Below are 16,842 nucleotides of genomic sequence, written 5' to 3'. Positions count from 1 at the left end.
CGTCCATCCATCCATCCATCCATCCAACTTTACATGAGAATTGTCATAGGAAATGGGATCAAACTGTGATATATATTATCAAAAACGTATACATGATCAAAACCACATTATCCATGCTTTGTTTAGCCATATTGTTATCTCAGATGGAATTTAAGAATATGTGACTAGAATACCTCTTTTGGTTATCTGGGGGTTGGCGAGGACTGTGATGTGTGGTATTGAGTCACAAATACCATGGAGGGAAAGGCACCAATTGGGTGGCGGACAAGGCACAGAGGCCCTGTTGGTGGGTTCAGCACTGGCGACAGCCCAGGCACCCACCTGTGACCACTCAGACGCCTCCCAGATGGACAGGCAGTCCTGGCCTTCACAGCTCTGCACTGGTGCTGGCCGGGGGCCCGGGCAATAGAGGGGCCGCGTGGTGACATGTGTGCCGTTCTGCAGCTGGTACACGCAGGTCACCTCCCGATGCTGGATGCCCTTCTCACAGGTCGCTGAGCAGGGGCTCCATGGGCCTGCCACCCACCTGTCCAGGAGGAGGAAAGACAGTGAAAAAATAACTGGGTGGAAAGGCCAGTTTCCCCGGAGGGCCTTCTGGACAGATCACGGCATCTTGGGTCTGTAGTGTGAGAGAGGGAGATAGACTCAAAGAGCTTTGCAATCAACTTTAGAAATAATTCTTAAGTATTAGGGCAGAGGAAGCCACATGAGTTGAGTAGTTCAATAGCTTATTCTAAACAGAAATCCTTCTGCACACAACACCTCTATGGCTGATTCAATTATTGCTCCCAAATGGTCACTCTCCTTGTAGCGGGATTCCATATCCCACCCACTGTCTATGACGTGCTTTGTTCAATGGGGTGTGAGTGGACATGAAGCTGGCCATGTCCCAGCAGAAGCTTTGAGTGTGATTATGTGGTTTGGCTCTGGTTCTCCCTGTTTCCTGCCCTCTGCCATGAGAGCAGCAGGTCCCAATACAGGGGATGCTCCAACAGCTGAGCTCTGTAATAACATGACACCATTTGTTACAAGCCACTGAGATACCGGGCTCGTTTGTCACTGCAACAAAACCAGACTGGTATAGCCTATGACAAGGGACACTCCAGGGCCAGCTTGAACACACCAGGACCAGGTATTCCCTGCTTTTCAAAGAGTGGATAGCCCTTTTGGGTGGGGACTGTCACTCTTCAGGAGGCAACTTGTGGGCTGTGACAGAACTGAGCTGTTGCAAGTGCTTGACTAGAACTTGGCCTACCTGCCTTATCTTTCAATGACCCTGGTTCCTCCATGGCTCCTGTTGGCCTTGTGGTGTTGGAAGGAAGCTGAGAAGTTGTAAATCATGATTTCTCAGGACACTGAGTGGGGCTTTGAATGGCCTTCTGGAGACACAAAAGGACTCTCTCCTGTTTGGTCCCTGCATGAGCCTCAAGTCCACCTAGCTCCCAGGAGCTCCCATATTGACAGAATGGCTCAATCTATGGCCATGTCTGATAAACACACTCCTCTTCATCATCATCGAGTCCTAAGCTGCTCAAACCAAATCTGATTATGCTATCCTATTGTTTAGAAATAACAGCAGTGTTGGGCACCTGGGTGGTTCAGTCGGTTAAGCGTCCCACTCTTGATTTCAGCTCAGGTCATGATCTCAAGGTTCGTGAGATCGGGCCCCGTGTCAAGCTCTGTGCTGACAGTGCAGAGCGTGCTTGAGATTTTCTCTCTTCCTCTCTCTCTGCCTCTCCCTCATTCATGGTCTCTATCTAAATAAAACACTTAAAAAAACCCTAAAAAAATATATCAGCAGTGCCTTTCCACAGGCAGGTCCTTGAGGGGACACTGGATGGTGCCACCCCCCCCCCCAATTCTTCTCCAGTTCTAGCTTACTTGCTCATTCACCCATCCTAGCATGGCACATTCACTGAGGGTTTCCCATGTGCTGGGCACTGTCCTAGGTTCTGATGATGAGGCAGTGAACAAGACAAGGCCTTGCCCTACAAATCTTACCATCCTAATGGGGACACACAGTAAATCAACAAATGTATACAATAGAATATAACACAGTAAACTATATATAACATATATCATATATGAATAGAGGAGATGCCACATGGTAGTAAGTGCTTCAGAGAAAAGTAGGGCAGTGTAGGGAAGGTCAGGGGAGGAGGAGGGGGGTGAGCACACAAGTTGGCGGGGACAGCCTCACTGATAAGCTGACGTGTGAGCAGAGCCTGGAAGGAAGCGAGAGAGTAAGCAGAGAAGACTTCCAGGCAGAGGGCACAGTGGGTGCAAAGGCCCTGGGGAGGAGTGTGCTAGCAGGGTTGAGGAGCAGCAAGGAGTCCAGTGTGGCTGGAGAAGGGGGGAGGAGGGAGGAGGGAGGAGCGGAGAGAGGGGCATGAGAAGGTACAGGGGGAGATTCTACAGGCCCTGGCTGGCCACTGTGGCTCTTGTTTGAATAAGATGCAGTCCTAGGGGGTTTGGAGACAGGAGTGACATGCCCTGCAGGGCAGCAGCAAGGAGACCAGGGAGGAGGCCACTGCACCAGTCCAGGCAGGGGATGAGGGTAACTTGTACCAGCTGGGGGTAGTGGTAGTGGTTGGGGTAAATGTTGAGAAGAGGGAGCTCCCCGGGCCCCTCCCTCCACTGCTCCTCCTCATCCCTTAGGGCAAGCTCAGGCCACCTCCTCTGACTTTCAGTTCCCTTGGAAGAGCTCATCACTGTCCTCTATGCCCCCAGGGAATAAATCCAGGGAAGCTTCTCTTCCCAGACCCCTTGCATAAACTGCAGGATGGAAAGGGATGCAAAGGAGTGTGTGTACCCTGGGGTGTGAGGACAAGTGACATGTTGCCTGTAAGTTGCTTACAGCAGCACCTGGCACACATCAGCCCTTATAACTTGTAGCAATTGTTATTCCTTATCTTCTCGGCAGAAGATGAAGTCCCAGAGGGCAGTGAGCAAATCTTGCCCCCATTTCAGCACCTGACAACTATTTAAACGACACTGTAAGAACTAAACCCAATCCTTCCCATTTCTCCTTGTTCTGGTCTTTGGAGTGACATGATTACCTTCCTAAATATTTGAAGATGGCTCTGTTGTTCCCCTTGTAAGTTTTCTCTTATCCCCGATCAAAATAATTTGCATGTGGCAGATCTGAATCCTTTCCCTTCTAATTCTCTAATCAGTCACTACTGTTCTCCAAATGGATTGCTTTGTCATGGACAAAATGGCCCAGATGGGGTCTGAAAGCAGCAGGAGAGAATGTGATGATTTTCTCTCTCTTTAAGTGGAGGCTCCATGTTTATTAATGCAGCTCAGCTCCTTGCCATTTCTGTTTTCCAAACAAAATAGAACTTAGAGGACTCTCAGCCAGATCCCCTTTGTCCTGACCTTTTGCAACTGACTTTGTGAATACAAACGTCAGGCTTTAGGCTGATGACACCTGCTGTTGTGCTGACCCCAGCTGTGAACAGAGCTGTGTCCCCCTCCTGTCTTTTGTATTTGCTGTGCTTCCTGGAGGCCACCCCTGGGAACTGGGACCACTGCGTCATACTCATGAGAATGTCACCTGCAGGCTCTTGGCCAGAGGGTGCCGGTGTCTCCATCCCTGGGCACACAACCAGAGCATGTGCTCTAGGAAATATGCAAATTGACTCTGATCCACACAAAGGTCCATCTGGGCAGCCAAGGCGATGGGGAAGAGCTGGGAGAGGTTTAGCAGTCCTGCCTCAGACGTCTCCTATGCCTCCTGTTCTATCACTGGAAGAGTCAGACCCGAGGGGATCAGATTCTTATAGAGCTGTGAGGGATTGCCAATCTTCCCCGTTCCTCCTTCCTTTGCTTCTGGTGTCTCTTGTGCATTTTGGGTGCTTTGCAGCAGTATGACAGAATGGAAAACAGCCTATGCGTCCCTCCTCCCCTTTCCAGAAGAATCCTTTGACCCCCTGCAATGTCCCCTGTTGCTGTTGCCCAGAGTCTGGCAGAGGAATGGGTGACAGAGCCCCACACATGTAGACATGCATGAAACTGATCTATGGTCAGCCCTGCTCCTTAACTGGGGTGGGGGGTGGTTTTCTCTGTCCCCTGGGGCTGTGTAAAAGCGCTGTCCCTGCTCCTGTCCTTGGGGTGATAGTTACTGTCAGATGTACTGAGGATCTGCTGAGATTCAAAACAAGCTCTGTCTGAGGCCAAGGCACCCTTCCAAACCTCCTGTGGCTCTCACAGATGACCCCACACCTGCAAGTTACACGTGGGGCAGCTCATGGCACATTCCCATCTCCTTGCCCCTCCACCCTTCCTTCTCCCCTCCCACTTCCCAGCTCCGCACAGGGATCTGGTTATCCAGACGCAACCATGGCACAACACCTCAGGAGAACATACAACAAAATATCATTCAGCCTTAAAAAGGAAGGAGATTTGAAAACACACTACAATATGGAGGAGCCATGGGGATATCATGCTGAGTGAAATAAGCCAGTCAGAGAAGGACAAGTCCTGAAGGACTCCACTTACATGAAGTAACTGGAGTAGATTCATAGAGACAGAAAGTAAGATGGTGGCCATCAGGTGGGAAGGAATGGGGAGCTAGTGTTTAAGGGGTACAGAGCTGTACGTGAGCAGGAGGTGGGGTTCTGGAGACAGACGGTAGTAATGGGCACTCAGTGTGAATGTGCCTAATGCCACTTAAACTGTACACTTAAACAGGGTTGAGGTGGTAAATGTTATGTGTATTTTCATCACAATTGAATTTAAAAAATTTTAATATATTTTATCATCAAGTCAGCTAACATACAGTGTATACAGTGTGCTCCTGGTTTTTGGGGTAGATTCCTGTGATTCATTGCTTACATACAACACCCAGTGTTCATCCCAACGAAGTGCCCAACTAGACAGAGAGTGAGAAGGGAAGGGGCAGAGAGAGAGAGGAAGAGAGAGAATCCCAAGAAGGCTCTGTGCTTGATCTTGCGAACCATGAGATCACGACCTGAGCCAAGAGCCGGGTGCTCCTTCAGAATTTAAGGAAGCGATGGTTAGGAACAGGAAGTAAGTGAGAGAAGGAAAAGGAAGTGAAGTGTTCTCAAGTCCCAGGGAGGCCATGATGAGCCGGTGAGAAAGGCTGGTGCTCAGCTCTGTGCAGACATCAGGTAACCACGGAGCATCTCTGAAGGGCGTCTTCACAGAGCGCCTGTTGCCCCGCCTGAGACGCCTGCCAACCAGCTCCAGGAGAGCTGTTGCCCCACATAGGCACACAAGTTGCAGGGGATCAGAGCTATTTTTCAGCTAGACTTGTTTTTGCTCATCTTGACAAACAGCCACATTCCCTCCGTGAGGCTGGGGGAGCAAAAGATGACTTTCTGGAAACTTTGTTGCTGGTGGCTGAAAGAAACCATTTTACCAGCAGCCAGGAAGTCTGCAGGAGGGTCCTCTGTGGGAGAGGAACATCATGCAAGTAAACATCAGAGTGAAGTCCCACTAATCCCGAGTCCAGGAATGGGAGAAAGGAACTGTGATTCCGTAAAACAATTCATATTACAAGTGCAGCTCAAGCCTGATTGTTTTTTCACTCATGTCCTCTAAAAACCTTAACAGTGACATTTATTAGCTAAGTTTGAGTTTGTAGATCTTCTTAAAAGCAGTAAAATTCATGCTTCAGGAAGCCCCCATTAACACTTCCTTAGTTCGGGCCACCCTTCCTCGGTTGCTCTCAAGTCTGGAAGGACTGAATTCCTTTCCTGTCCAGCAGGAAACAGACTCAGATCCTCCGCACATACTTCAAGTTCAATGCTTCTCATCAGATCCTCCAGGCAGCTCAGTCACTGCCTGAGACCTTGTATTCTTTTTTTCTTTTTTTTTTTTTTATTGCTGCTGCAGCAAATGACCATAAACTTAATGGCGCAAAACAACACAGATTTATTATTTTATGCTCCTGGAGGTTGGAAATCTGACATGGATCTCACTGGTCTAAAACAAGGTGCTGCCGGGGCTGGTTGCCTCCAGATGCTCTGGGAAGACTTGCCTCTTCCAGCTTCTAGATGCTGCCCCAGTGCCTTGGCGTATGCTCTTGTCTCCATCTTCAATGCCAGCAGCATCTGGCCAAGCCCTTCTCATATGCTATCACTCCAACATTCTCGTCTGCCTTCTTCCTCCGCTTTTAAGAACCTTTGTGATTGCACTGGACCCAAGCAGATGATACAGGATAATCTAGTTTAGGGCCAACTGATTAGCAAGCTGTAGTAGTTTGCTTTTTTTTATTGCTGGAAAAAGTACCACAAACTAGATGGCTTAAAACACCAGAAAGCTATTCTCTCACAGTTCTGCAGGTTCGAAGCCAGAAGGCAGTGTCATATGGTTGCTTCCTTCTGAGGGCTGTGAGGAAGATGTTCTATGTCTCTCTCCTAGGTTCTAATGACAGCTGGCAATTCTTGGTGTCCCTTTGCTTGTATGTGTGTTACTCCATCTCTGCCTCTGTCTTCACATAATGTTCACCCTGTGTCTCCATGTCCTTACATAGCTGTCTTTGGAAGGACACTAATCATATTAGGTTAGGGGCCCACCCTACCTCAGTGTGACCTCACCTTAACTAATTACAGCTGTAATGACCCTATTTCCAAACAAGGTCACATTCTGAAATACTGACGGATAGGACTTCAATGTCTTTTTTGGTGTATGTGTGGTGGTGGAGATGCAGTTCAACCCATCACACAACTTTATTTCCAATTGCAACCCTCTGATTTCCCTAATTTCCCTTTGACATGTAAAGGGAGTTCCAGGAATTAAGATCGAGATCTCTCCGGTGGGGGGCACTATTCTGCCTACATTCCAGTTCTGAAAATTTCAGCTTCTATTCAAAATTCGCTTTCTGTTCAGATCTTGATTTGGCTGAGATTTAAACTAGGTAAAAATCTTGTGAAACCCGCTGCAATGTGACTTAGTTGTTACAAAGAAACGATGACATATTTAGGATCAAGTTCTTTTGACACAGTTATTTTATGTTGACTATCTAGGGAATCTTAAATATAGAGAGCCAGAGAGAGAACACTGGTAGGTCATTCATTTTCAACAACTTCAAACTATAAACAAAACAAAACAAAACAAAACAAAAAACTGTGAGATGTATTTCAACACAAGATGTGTTGAAGCTAACAAGTGTTGTGTCTAAGGGATTCAGGCAACTTTATGCATCTACAAAATGCATCAGTAAGAAGGATCTGATATTGGCTGAGCATCGATCTATGCTTAGCTCTGTGCCAGGAATGTTCCCTACATTAGTTAAATTAACCAACGTAAGGAAAACAAGATGCCAGTATGTGATAATCTGAGCAACTGTTATGGAGACAAATGTCAGGCATAGCATCCTATAGGCCACGTGTAAAACATCACAGCATAAAAAGAATGATGGGAAACATCTCAGCCAAGTGTGTGGTCCTTGGGGGAAAGAGAAACATATAAACAGACAATTTCTTCACTATCTTATAAGTGCTGTGGAGGAAATGGACCTTGAGTTGGGTCCTGATGGTCAATGTGAAGTTGGCCAACCAAAGAAGCAGGACTGGTGCTCTCATAGAGAGAGCCTGCCCATGATCCCATGATATTTAAGCAGCAGGGGGAGGGAGGGAGGAGAGAGAGAGAGAGTGCGAGCAAGCAGCTGCCCAGTTTGGGATGGCTGGTTCTTGGAGTACTTAAGGGCGGGTGGAAGAGAGGTTGCCTTGGGTGTCTCAGGTAACCATGAATCTTGGGACAAGATGATGACTTTCACTGAGGCAGTAGTGCAGAAAAACAGATATAAGACTATTCAAGAGTGGGGTTGAAAGGGCTTTGGGTATGTGGGGTCAAGGTGGTAAAGGGGGCAAGAGTCAAGCTCAGGATTCCAATGGGCTCAGAGGAGGCCAACAGTACCTCCACTGCAAGGGAGAACATGGGGAGAGGATTTAGCTTGGGGGCAGAAGGGTGGGCACCACTTTGAGAGGGTCAGTTTGAGGCAGCCGCTGGGCAGCTGAGTGGTACTTGGAAGGGTCTGAAGGTGCAGTTCTGGAGTTCAGGGGTGGGATCTGGGGTGGAGACACAGGGTTGGAAGTCATCAGCAACAAGGTCATGGTAGAAAGCAAGATAAGAACAACTCACCCAGGGAGCTTCTACAGGGAGAAAAGAGGATGGGGGACAGATGGCAGGGGTTGGGGATGCAAGCATCTATGATTGGAATAAGGAGCCAGAGAAGGAGCAGCCAGCAAGGCCAGGGAGGGTGGGAGGACTGTTCAAGAGAAGCCAGGACAGGGTTGGGTTGGAGGAGGCCTGAAAAGCATTCTCTGGATTTAGCCACAAGGAGGTGTTGCTGACACAGGAGAGGTCCCAGGGAGAAGAGGGTGCCAGCACTGTGAATGCAAGGTTGAATGAGGGTAGAGAAGACAGACTTCGAGAATGCCCCTTCAATAAATCTGGTTTGATGCCTACACAGTGGGGTCCACAGACTCTCAGTCCTGGAGTAATAATGCCCAGGCTTTGGAAACCAGGCCTGTCCTCACAGCAGAGGTAAGGAAGACGTCTCACTACTCTCACTGAGGCTCTGGGCCCGTGGGCTGCACATGGAGGAAGGCTGAGTTAGAAGGTTAGACCTGAGGACTGAGGGGTGGAAGCAACGGATCCAGAACAGACGGGGAGGTTTCTCTCATGGACACATCTGTCTAGAGGGGCCACCCCTGCCCACTGGTAGTGCCTTTGGGAAAAGTCATCCCAGCACAGATGGCAGAGGGGGAGACCTGTCAGAGACCTGCATAATGTCTAAGAGACGGGTCAGGGACCGGGTGAGTAGAGAGAACGTACGACAGGGATCGCCACTGTCTCCCCTTGGGATTTGGTGGCAGAGTTCAGGCCAACTGGCTCGTGTACCTTGAAAACGGGTCTGGCCTGAAGAACGATCGTGTCCATCTGTAAGCCGTGGAGGACCCAGGCAGTCTGATTTGGAAAACCAGACAGATCGAAGCTCTCCCTTCTCACTTACTCTTTGTCAAGAGAAAGTTGGAAAGCACAGGCTCACCTTTGCCCTCTGGTGGGTCAGCACTATACTCTGTGTGGGCATGGTCACCCCTCTGCTTTGTGGCCTGGTCCTTCCTTGCCGCCATCTTGCTTTCACCTCCCAGAGCTCCCAGGGGAAGGACTTTCTGCATTACAGGTGGAGAGACCACTGGGACACGTGACCAGGCTCACCCGAGACCCACCAGTTATTAAGTAGCGGGGGTTTGTGTGTGTGGTGGGAGGTCCTCTGTGTCCCAATCCAGGGGCTTTGTTTTTCACTTATACAATTATGCTTCTGGTTAGGGTATGCCTGACTAACCTCCCCATGATACCTGTAAATCAAAGGTGCCCAAGTATTTCAGTCACACATTCTCAAATTCTCAGAAGCCCACATTCAGGACCTGGACTCGAGTCTTCACCAACTCACCAGCCACGTGACCTTGGGCACATCAGTACTCAAGCCTCAGTTTCCACCTCTGCACAATGTTGGTAGTCCTTTCCTCTCACAGGCTTTGGTGGAGGATTGGCCCACGTGATCTCTGTTTACATGGTCCAGGCCCAGATGATAAATGCATGGGAGGTAAGATCCCAGGGAAATGGCTGGCATGGAGGAGGCCCCCAGGGATGTGGGTCTCTTCTCCTCCTCCCCTGTGCAGGGCTGCTGTCCATTGGCCTGTGAGGGTGCAGCCAAGGAAACGCATACACCTTGCTCTGCCTTCCCGTGGATGACAAGGCCTTTCCCAGCACACCTGAAGCTTCGGTCACTGCGTGTGCTGCACGCTTGGGGGTCAGGAGACATGGCAGAGGCCAGCTGGCCAAGTGCCGGACCTCCTGGACTCTCTCCCCAAAACACCACAGAGGACCCTCAGGCAGCAGCAGACTCCCATCTGCCCGAGTCACTCTTGCGTCTCCAGCCAGATTAGAGCCAACAACTCCGTTAAGAAAACAATCAAAACACGACTTCAACACGTGTCATTTATAGTCTCTGAAGATACGTGGCTGCTTTTATGGAACAGATGTCTGTGAAAGAAGGAGCGGGGTGAGGAGGGACAACAGGGGCTTCACAGGCCCAGCTGTGATGCTCTCCCGAGGGGACCAGGGTGATGCTTTACAGCCGCACGTTCGGCTCCAGCTCAGCATTTCTCCATCTATGACTTGAGAATTATGAGTTCTCATATACATTCCCCCGAAAAGTAATATTATTCACATATTTGTTTTTTTAAAGGAGGAAATGAAAACCTGAAGGGCATAATGAGGAACGAATATGCTAGTCTGTGAATGTGAGCTTTTGTGGGCTTGAGGGTGTTAGTCCAGCCCTGAGAACCAAGATGAGTGACTGGCCGGAGCCCGAGAACCTTCCCCATTTTCCTGAAAGGGTCTTTGGATCACTGTGGTTGGTTCTCATTTGCTAGGGAAAAGAAGGCAAAGAGAGGGAGGGGGGATGGAAGGAAGGGAGGGAAGGAGGGAGGAAGGAAGGAATGATGGACAGAATTCCACACTTAGCTAAAATATAGTTTAAGGGAAAATGTGTTAAAAATAGTTTCTCAGGGAGCCTGGGTGACTCAGTCGGTTGAGGGTCTGACTTTGGCTCAGGTCATGATCACACGGTTCATGAGTTCAAGCCCTGTGTATGGTTCTCTGCTGTCAGTGCAGAGCCCGCTTCAGATCCTCTGTCCCCCCCCCTCTCTGCCCCTCCTCTGTTTGTGCTCTCTCTCTCAAAAGTAAATAAACTTAAAAAAAAAAAAGGTCTCTCTAGAGGAGGTGGGGGAGATGGGCAAAATGGGTGATGGGGATTAAAGACTACACTTATGATGAGAGCTAAGTAATGTATAGAACTGTTGAATCACTATATTGTATACCTGAAAGTAATATAACACTGTATGCTAACTACATTGGACTTAAAATAAAAAACTTGATGAAAAAATGGTTTTTCTAGATATTATACCAGCTAATCCTTTTTGATGGCTTCCTTTGTACTGGGCAATGTTCTCAGCACCTGACATGATTCAACTTACTTGATCCTTACAATGGTCCTATATAAAGCCATCCTACAGATGGGGAAATTGAAGCACAGAGAGGTTAAGTGTCTTGCCCAAGGTCACACACTAGTAAGTGGAAGAATTATAACAGTTCCACTGAAGTGTAAGTCACATAGCATATAATTCATCCACATATGGAGGACAATTCAGTGTATTCACAGAGTTGTGAAACCACCACCAAACTCAATTTTAGAACACTTTAGTTACCCCCCAAAGAAATCCCTATGCCTTAGCTGCCATCTTACATACCCCCTATTTCCATCCCTCCCAGCCCTACACAATCACTAATCTACTTTCCATCTTTATAGATTTGCCTCTCCTCGACATTTCACATACATGGAATCCCATCACATGTGGTTCTTTGTGACTGGCTTCTTTTTTTAGCATAATGTCTCCAAGGGTCATGTATGTTGTAGCATGGAGCAGTATTTAATTCCCTTTTATTGTTGAATAAATAATATTGTTGCATGGATCTACCACGTTTCATTTATCAGCTCATCAGTTCATGGGCATTTGGGCTGTTTCCATGTTTTGGCTATTATGAATCATATTATGATGAACATCTGTGTATAATTTTTGTATGGATGGCTGTTCTCATTTCTCTTGGGTATATTCCAAGGAGTGGAATTGCTGGATGATATGTTAACTCTAAGTTTAACAATTTAAGGAATTTAAGACTTTTCCAAAGCAGCTGCACCATTCTGCATTCCTGCAGTAGTTAATGAAGGTTCTAAGTGCTCTACATCCTTATACATTTTTGCTAGTGTCTGTCTTTCTGATTATAGTCATCCTGTGGGCGTAACGTGGTATCTCATTATAGTTTGGTTTTATTGTGGCAAAAGACACATAACATAAAGTTTAACATTTTAACCACTTTTAAGTGTACAGTTCATCGGCATTCACTACATTCACACTGCTGTACAGCCATCACCACTATCTTCCAAACTTTTCTTCTTCCCAAACTGAAACTCTGGACTCATTAAACAATAACTACCTATGCCCATTTCCCTCCAGCTCCTGGAAGCCATCATGCTTTCTGTCTCTATGACAACTTATATGATACAACTTATATAAATGGAATCATACAATATTTGTCCTTCCGTGAGTGGTTTATTTAGCATAATTTTCTTCAAGTCTCATCCCTATGGTAGCAGGTGTCAGAATTTCTTCCCTTCTTAAGGCTCATGGTATGTATGTAATACATTTCATTTATTCATTTGTCCATTGATGGACACTTTGGGTTGCTTCCACTATTTGGCTGTTGTGAATAATGCTATGAACATGGTTGTATTTTTTTTTTTTTGGGTCTTTGCTTTCAATTCTTTTGCATATATACCCAGAAGTGGAATTGTTAAGTGATATGGTAATTCCGTATTTAAATTTTTTGAGGAACCATAATGCTGTTTCTCACAATGACCGCACCACTTGACATTCCAATCAGCAATGTACAAGGGTTCTAATTTTGCCACATCTTCGCTAACACTTGTTTTTGATAGTAACTATCCTAACGGGTGTGAAGTGATTATCTCGTGATTTTGAATGGCATTTCCCTAATGACTAGTGATGTTAAACATTTTTTCATATACTTAGTGACCATTTGTATCTTTTTTAAAAATGTTTATTTATTTTTGAGAGAGAGAGGGAGACAGAGCATAAGTGGGGAAGGGGAAGAAAGAGGAAGACACAGAATCTGAAGCAGGCTCCAGGCTCTGAGCTGTCAGCTCAGAGTTCAAGCAGGGCTTGAATTCATGAACAGTGAGATCATGACCTGAGCTGAAGTTGGATGCTCAACTGACTGAACCACCCAGGCGCCCCCTTTTGTAGAAATACATATTTGGAGAAATACATAACCAAGTCCTTAGCCTATTTTTAAATTGGGTTGTTTTTTGTTGTTGATTTATAGGAGTTTTTAAAAATATATTCTGGAAATTACTCCTTTAACAAATATATGATTTGCAAATATTTTCTCCCATTATTGGACTGCCTTTCACTCTGTTGATACTGTCTTCGATGCATAAAAGGTTTTCATTTTGATCAAGTCCAGCTTATCTCATTTTACTTTGTTGTCTGTGCTTTTCTAGTTATATGTAAGAAATCATCACCAAATCCAATATCCTGACCCTTTTTTCCTACGTTTTCTTTTAAGAGTCTTACAGTTTTATCTCTTACATTTAGGTCTTTGATCCACTTTGAGTCAATTTTTGCATATGGTATAAAGTAAGGTCCAACTTCATTCTTTTATATGTATTTACCATTTGTTGGATTTCTTTGTGGTTTTGATTTGTATTTCCCTGATGGCTGATGATACTGAGTATCTACTCATGTGCTTATTGGCCATTTTGCAGACCTTTGGAGAAATGTCGATTCGGATGGTTTGTCCATTTTTAATTGGATTGTCTTTTTTGTTACTGAGTTGTGTTATTTATATATTCTAGATATGACTACTTTATCAGATATATGATTTCCAGAATTTTCCTTCAATTCTTTTAATTATATTTTCATTTTCTCAATGATTTTGAAGCACAAAAGTTTAAAATTTGGATACTGTCTAGTCATCTATTTTTTTTTCTTTTGTTGTGGTGATTTTGCTCTCATATATAACAAACCATTGCCTAATCTGGAATCAGGAAGATTTATGCCTATGTTTTCTTGTAAGTTTTAAAGCTTTAACTCTTATATTTAGGTCTTTGATTCACTTTGAGTTCACTTTTGTCTATGGTATAAGCTAGGGATCCAACTTCATTCTTTTGCATGTAAACATCCAGTGTCTCAGCACAATTTGCAGAAAAGGTTCTGTTTACCCATTGAATTGTCTTGGAATCCTTGTCAAAAATCAACTAACAGTAAATGTAAGGGTTTATTTCTAGACACTCAATTATATTCTATTGTTCTTTATGGTCTCTCTTTATGCCAGTACCATACTGTCATACAATTACTCTAAATTTGTAGTAGTTTTTGAAATCAAATAATTTTTCAGTCCTCCACCTTTGTTCTTATTTTTTAATGTTTATTTATTTATTTTGAAAAAGAAAGAGAGAGAGAGAGAGAGAGAAAGACAGAGAAAGGGAGTGCAAGTGGGGGAAGGGCAGAGAGAGATGGAAAGAGAATATCCCAAGCAGGCTCCATACTCAGCACAGAGCTTGATGTAGGGCTCAATCTCATGACTATGAGATTATGACCTGAGCTGAAATCAAGACTTGGACGCTTAATCAACTGAGCCACCCAGGGACCCCTGTTCTTAAAGATTGTTTTGACTATTAGGGGTTCTTTGCAATTCCACATAAACTTTAAAATCTGTTTGTGCAATAAAGACAGCTGGAATTTTAATAGGGATTGCGTTATAGCAACCTATACCTATATTTTATAGATATAATAGTGAAATTTTAATAGAGATCATGTTATAGCAGTAGATCAATTTGTAGAGTATTTCCATCTTAACAATATGAAGTCTTCCAGTCCATGAACATGGGATGTATTTAGATATTCAATACTTCTTCAATAACATTTTGTTGGGGCGTGGCTCAGTTGGTTAAGCATCCAGCTCTTGATCCGACATGTAGCTCGGGTCATTATCTCACAATGTGAGTCTCGCACCAGGCTCTGCACTGACAATGCAGAGCCTGCTTGGGATTCTCTCTCTCCCTCTCTCTCTGCCCCTCCCCACTCATGCTTGCTCTCTCTCTCTATATATAAAAATAAATAAATAAACCTTAAAAAATGTTTTTTTGTTTTCAGTGTAGAAATCTTGTACTTTTTTTGTAAAATTTTTTCTAAGTATTTTATTGATTTTGATGTTACAGTAAACGGAACTGCTTTCTTAATTTCCTTTTCAGATAATTCATTGCAAGGGTATGGCTATGTAATAGATTTTTGAATATTGATTTCATATGTAATAAACTTTGCTTGCTTAATGCATATATTAGTTTCAGTAGCTTTTTAGTGGATTCTTTAGAAATTTCCTATATATATAAGACCGTGTCATCTGCAAATAGATACAGTTTCACTACTCCAAACCAGATGCCTTTTCAATGTCACTTCATTTTCTTGCCTAATTTCTCTGTCTAGAACCACTGGTACAAAGTTGAAGATAGGTGGTGAAAACAGACATTCTTGTCTTGTTCCTCTCTTAGGGGGAAAACATTCAGTCTCCCTCAAGTATGATGATAGCTGTGGGTTTTTTATAGATGTTCTTTATGAGGTTGAGGAAACTCCCTTCTATTCCTAGTTGGTTGAATTCTTTGACTGTGATGAGTATTGCATTTTGTCAGCTGTTTTGTGTTTGTCAATTGCAATGATAAGGCGATCTTGTCTTTTATACTGTTGATGTGGTATGCTACCTTAATTGATTTTCAGATGATAAACTGACATTGCATTCCTGGCATGAGTTCCACTTGGTTATGATGTATAATCCCTTTTATATTGCTGGATTCATTTTACCAATATTTTGTTGAGGATTTTTGTGTCTTTATTGATAAGAGACACTGGTCCGTAGTTTCCTTGTAATGTCTTTGTCTAGTTTTGTTATCAGGGTAACACTGGCCTTATAGAATGAGTTGTAAAGTGCTTCCTCCTCTTCCGCTTTTTAGATGAGTTTGTGAAGGACTGATACTAATTCTTTTTTGTATGTTCGGTAAAATTCACCAGTAAAGGCATCTGATCCTGGGCCTTTCTTTGTGGGAAGTTTGATTACTAACTCAGTCTCTTGTTATAGGTCTGTTCAGGTTATCTATTTTTTTCTTCAGTCAGTTTCAATAGTTTGTGCATCTGGGAATTTGTCCATTTCATCTAAGTAATCTAACTTTCATATAAGTAGCACTTTAATTTTTTCAAAATAGTAGCACCAAATCTCCACATAATAATGGGGAGAATTGGGGGTACTTAAGGGGTCACATGTGCCAAAGTCACTGTGTTGTTTGAGAACAGGGTAGTGATTCTGAGTAACTCTGGACTTTACTAAAACTCTGACAATTAAGATATATGGGAAACATTTAAGGGTAACCATCAGAAGAACAGAAAAACTAATAGAAGGAAAAGAAGGAAATAAGAAATGCTTGCTAGTTTTAAATGTTTTGTAATTTTCGTTACCATTTCTTCTTTTTCTTTTTTTTTTTTTAGAGAGAGAGAGAGTGCGTGCAAGTGGGGGAGAGGGACAGAGGGGGAGAGAAAGCAAATCTTACACAGCCTTCACACTCAGTGTGGAGCCTGATGTGGGGCTCAATCCTACAACCTTGGGATCGTTACCTGAGCCAAAATCAAGAATTGGATGCTCAACTGACTTGGCCACCTGGGAGCCCCAGTACCATTTCCTTTTTAACCCATGAGTTATATATATTTCTAGTTTCTGAAAATATAGAGTAAGATGGATCACTACTTTTTACCGCTTACTTCCAATGTAATTTTCTTGTGCTCAAGAAACACAATGTGTTTTGTTACCTTGGTCACCATAAATGCAGCCTTGTCAATCAATGGAAAAGGAGTAAACTACCCATTATGAAATGCAGAAGCAACAGATTATCATTTGGAAGAAATAAATGCATTGCCTCAACTCATACAGAGAAAGACATTCTGGATAGGTTAAAGCCTTATATATAAGAAAAGCCAAACCTTAAAAGTTCTAGAAGAACATGTAAAGAAATGTATTTATGACTGGCAAGGTAGGGAAGGAATTGTCAAACAAGACAAAAGAAGCACAATCCTCAATTAAAAGTTAGTCAATGCAACCTACTCAAAGGTAACAGCTTTTACTCAAACACACCATAGATGAAAAGACAGGAAGATATTTATAATCCAGGATGTATAAATC

The 16,842-nt window shown here is 44.2% G+C and overlaps 1 protein-coding gene across 1 annotated transcript in view; it reads right to left on the bottom strand.

Annotated features, from left to right (window-relative positions):
- The window catches only part of ADAMTS17 (ADAM metallopeptidase with thrombospondin type 1 motif 17), a 347,079-nt gene that overhangs the window by 19,574 nt on the left and 310,663 nt on the right, over positions 1–16,842 (bottom strand). The window contains exon 19 of the mRNA XM_047086834.1: positions 322–526. Coding sequence (XP_046942790.1) covers positions 322–526 — 205 coding nt within the window. The remainder of the gene's footprint in view (positions 1–321; positions 527–16,842) is intronic.

This window comes from Lynx rufus, unplaced genomic scaffold (assembly GCF_022079265.1).
Source record: "Lynx rufus isolate CCGP_SWC_20201006 ecotype Redwood Valley unplaced genomic scaffold, mLynRuf1.p SCAF_21, whole genome shotgun sequence".
Lineage (NCBI taxonomy): Eukaryota > Metazoa > Chordata > Mammalia > Carnivora > Felidae > Lynx > Lynx rufus.
This window is presented reverse-complemented; position numbering and strand designations above follow the sequence as displayed.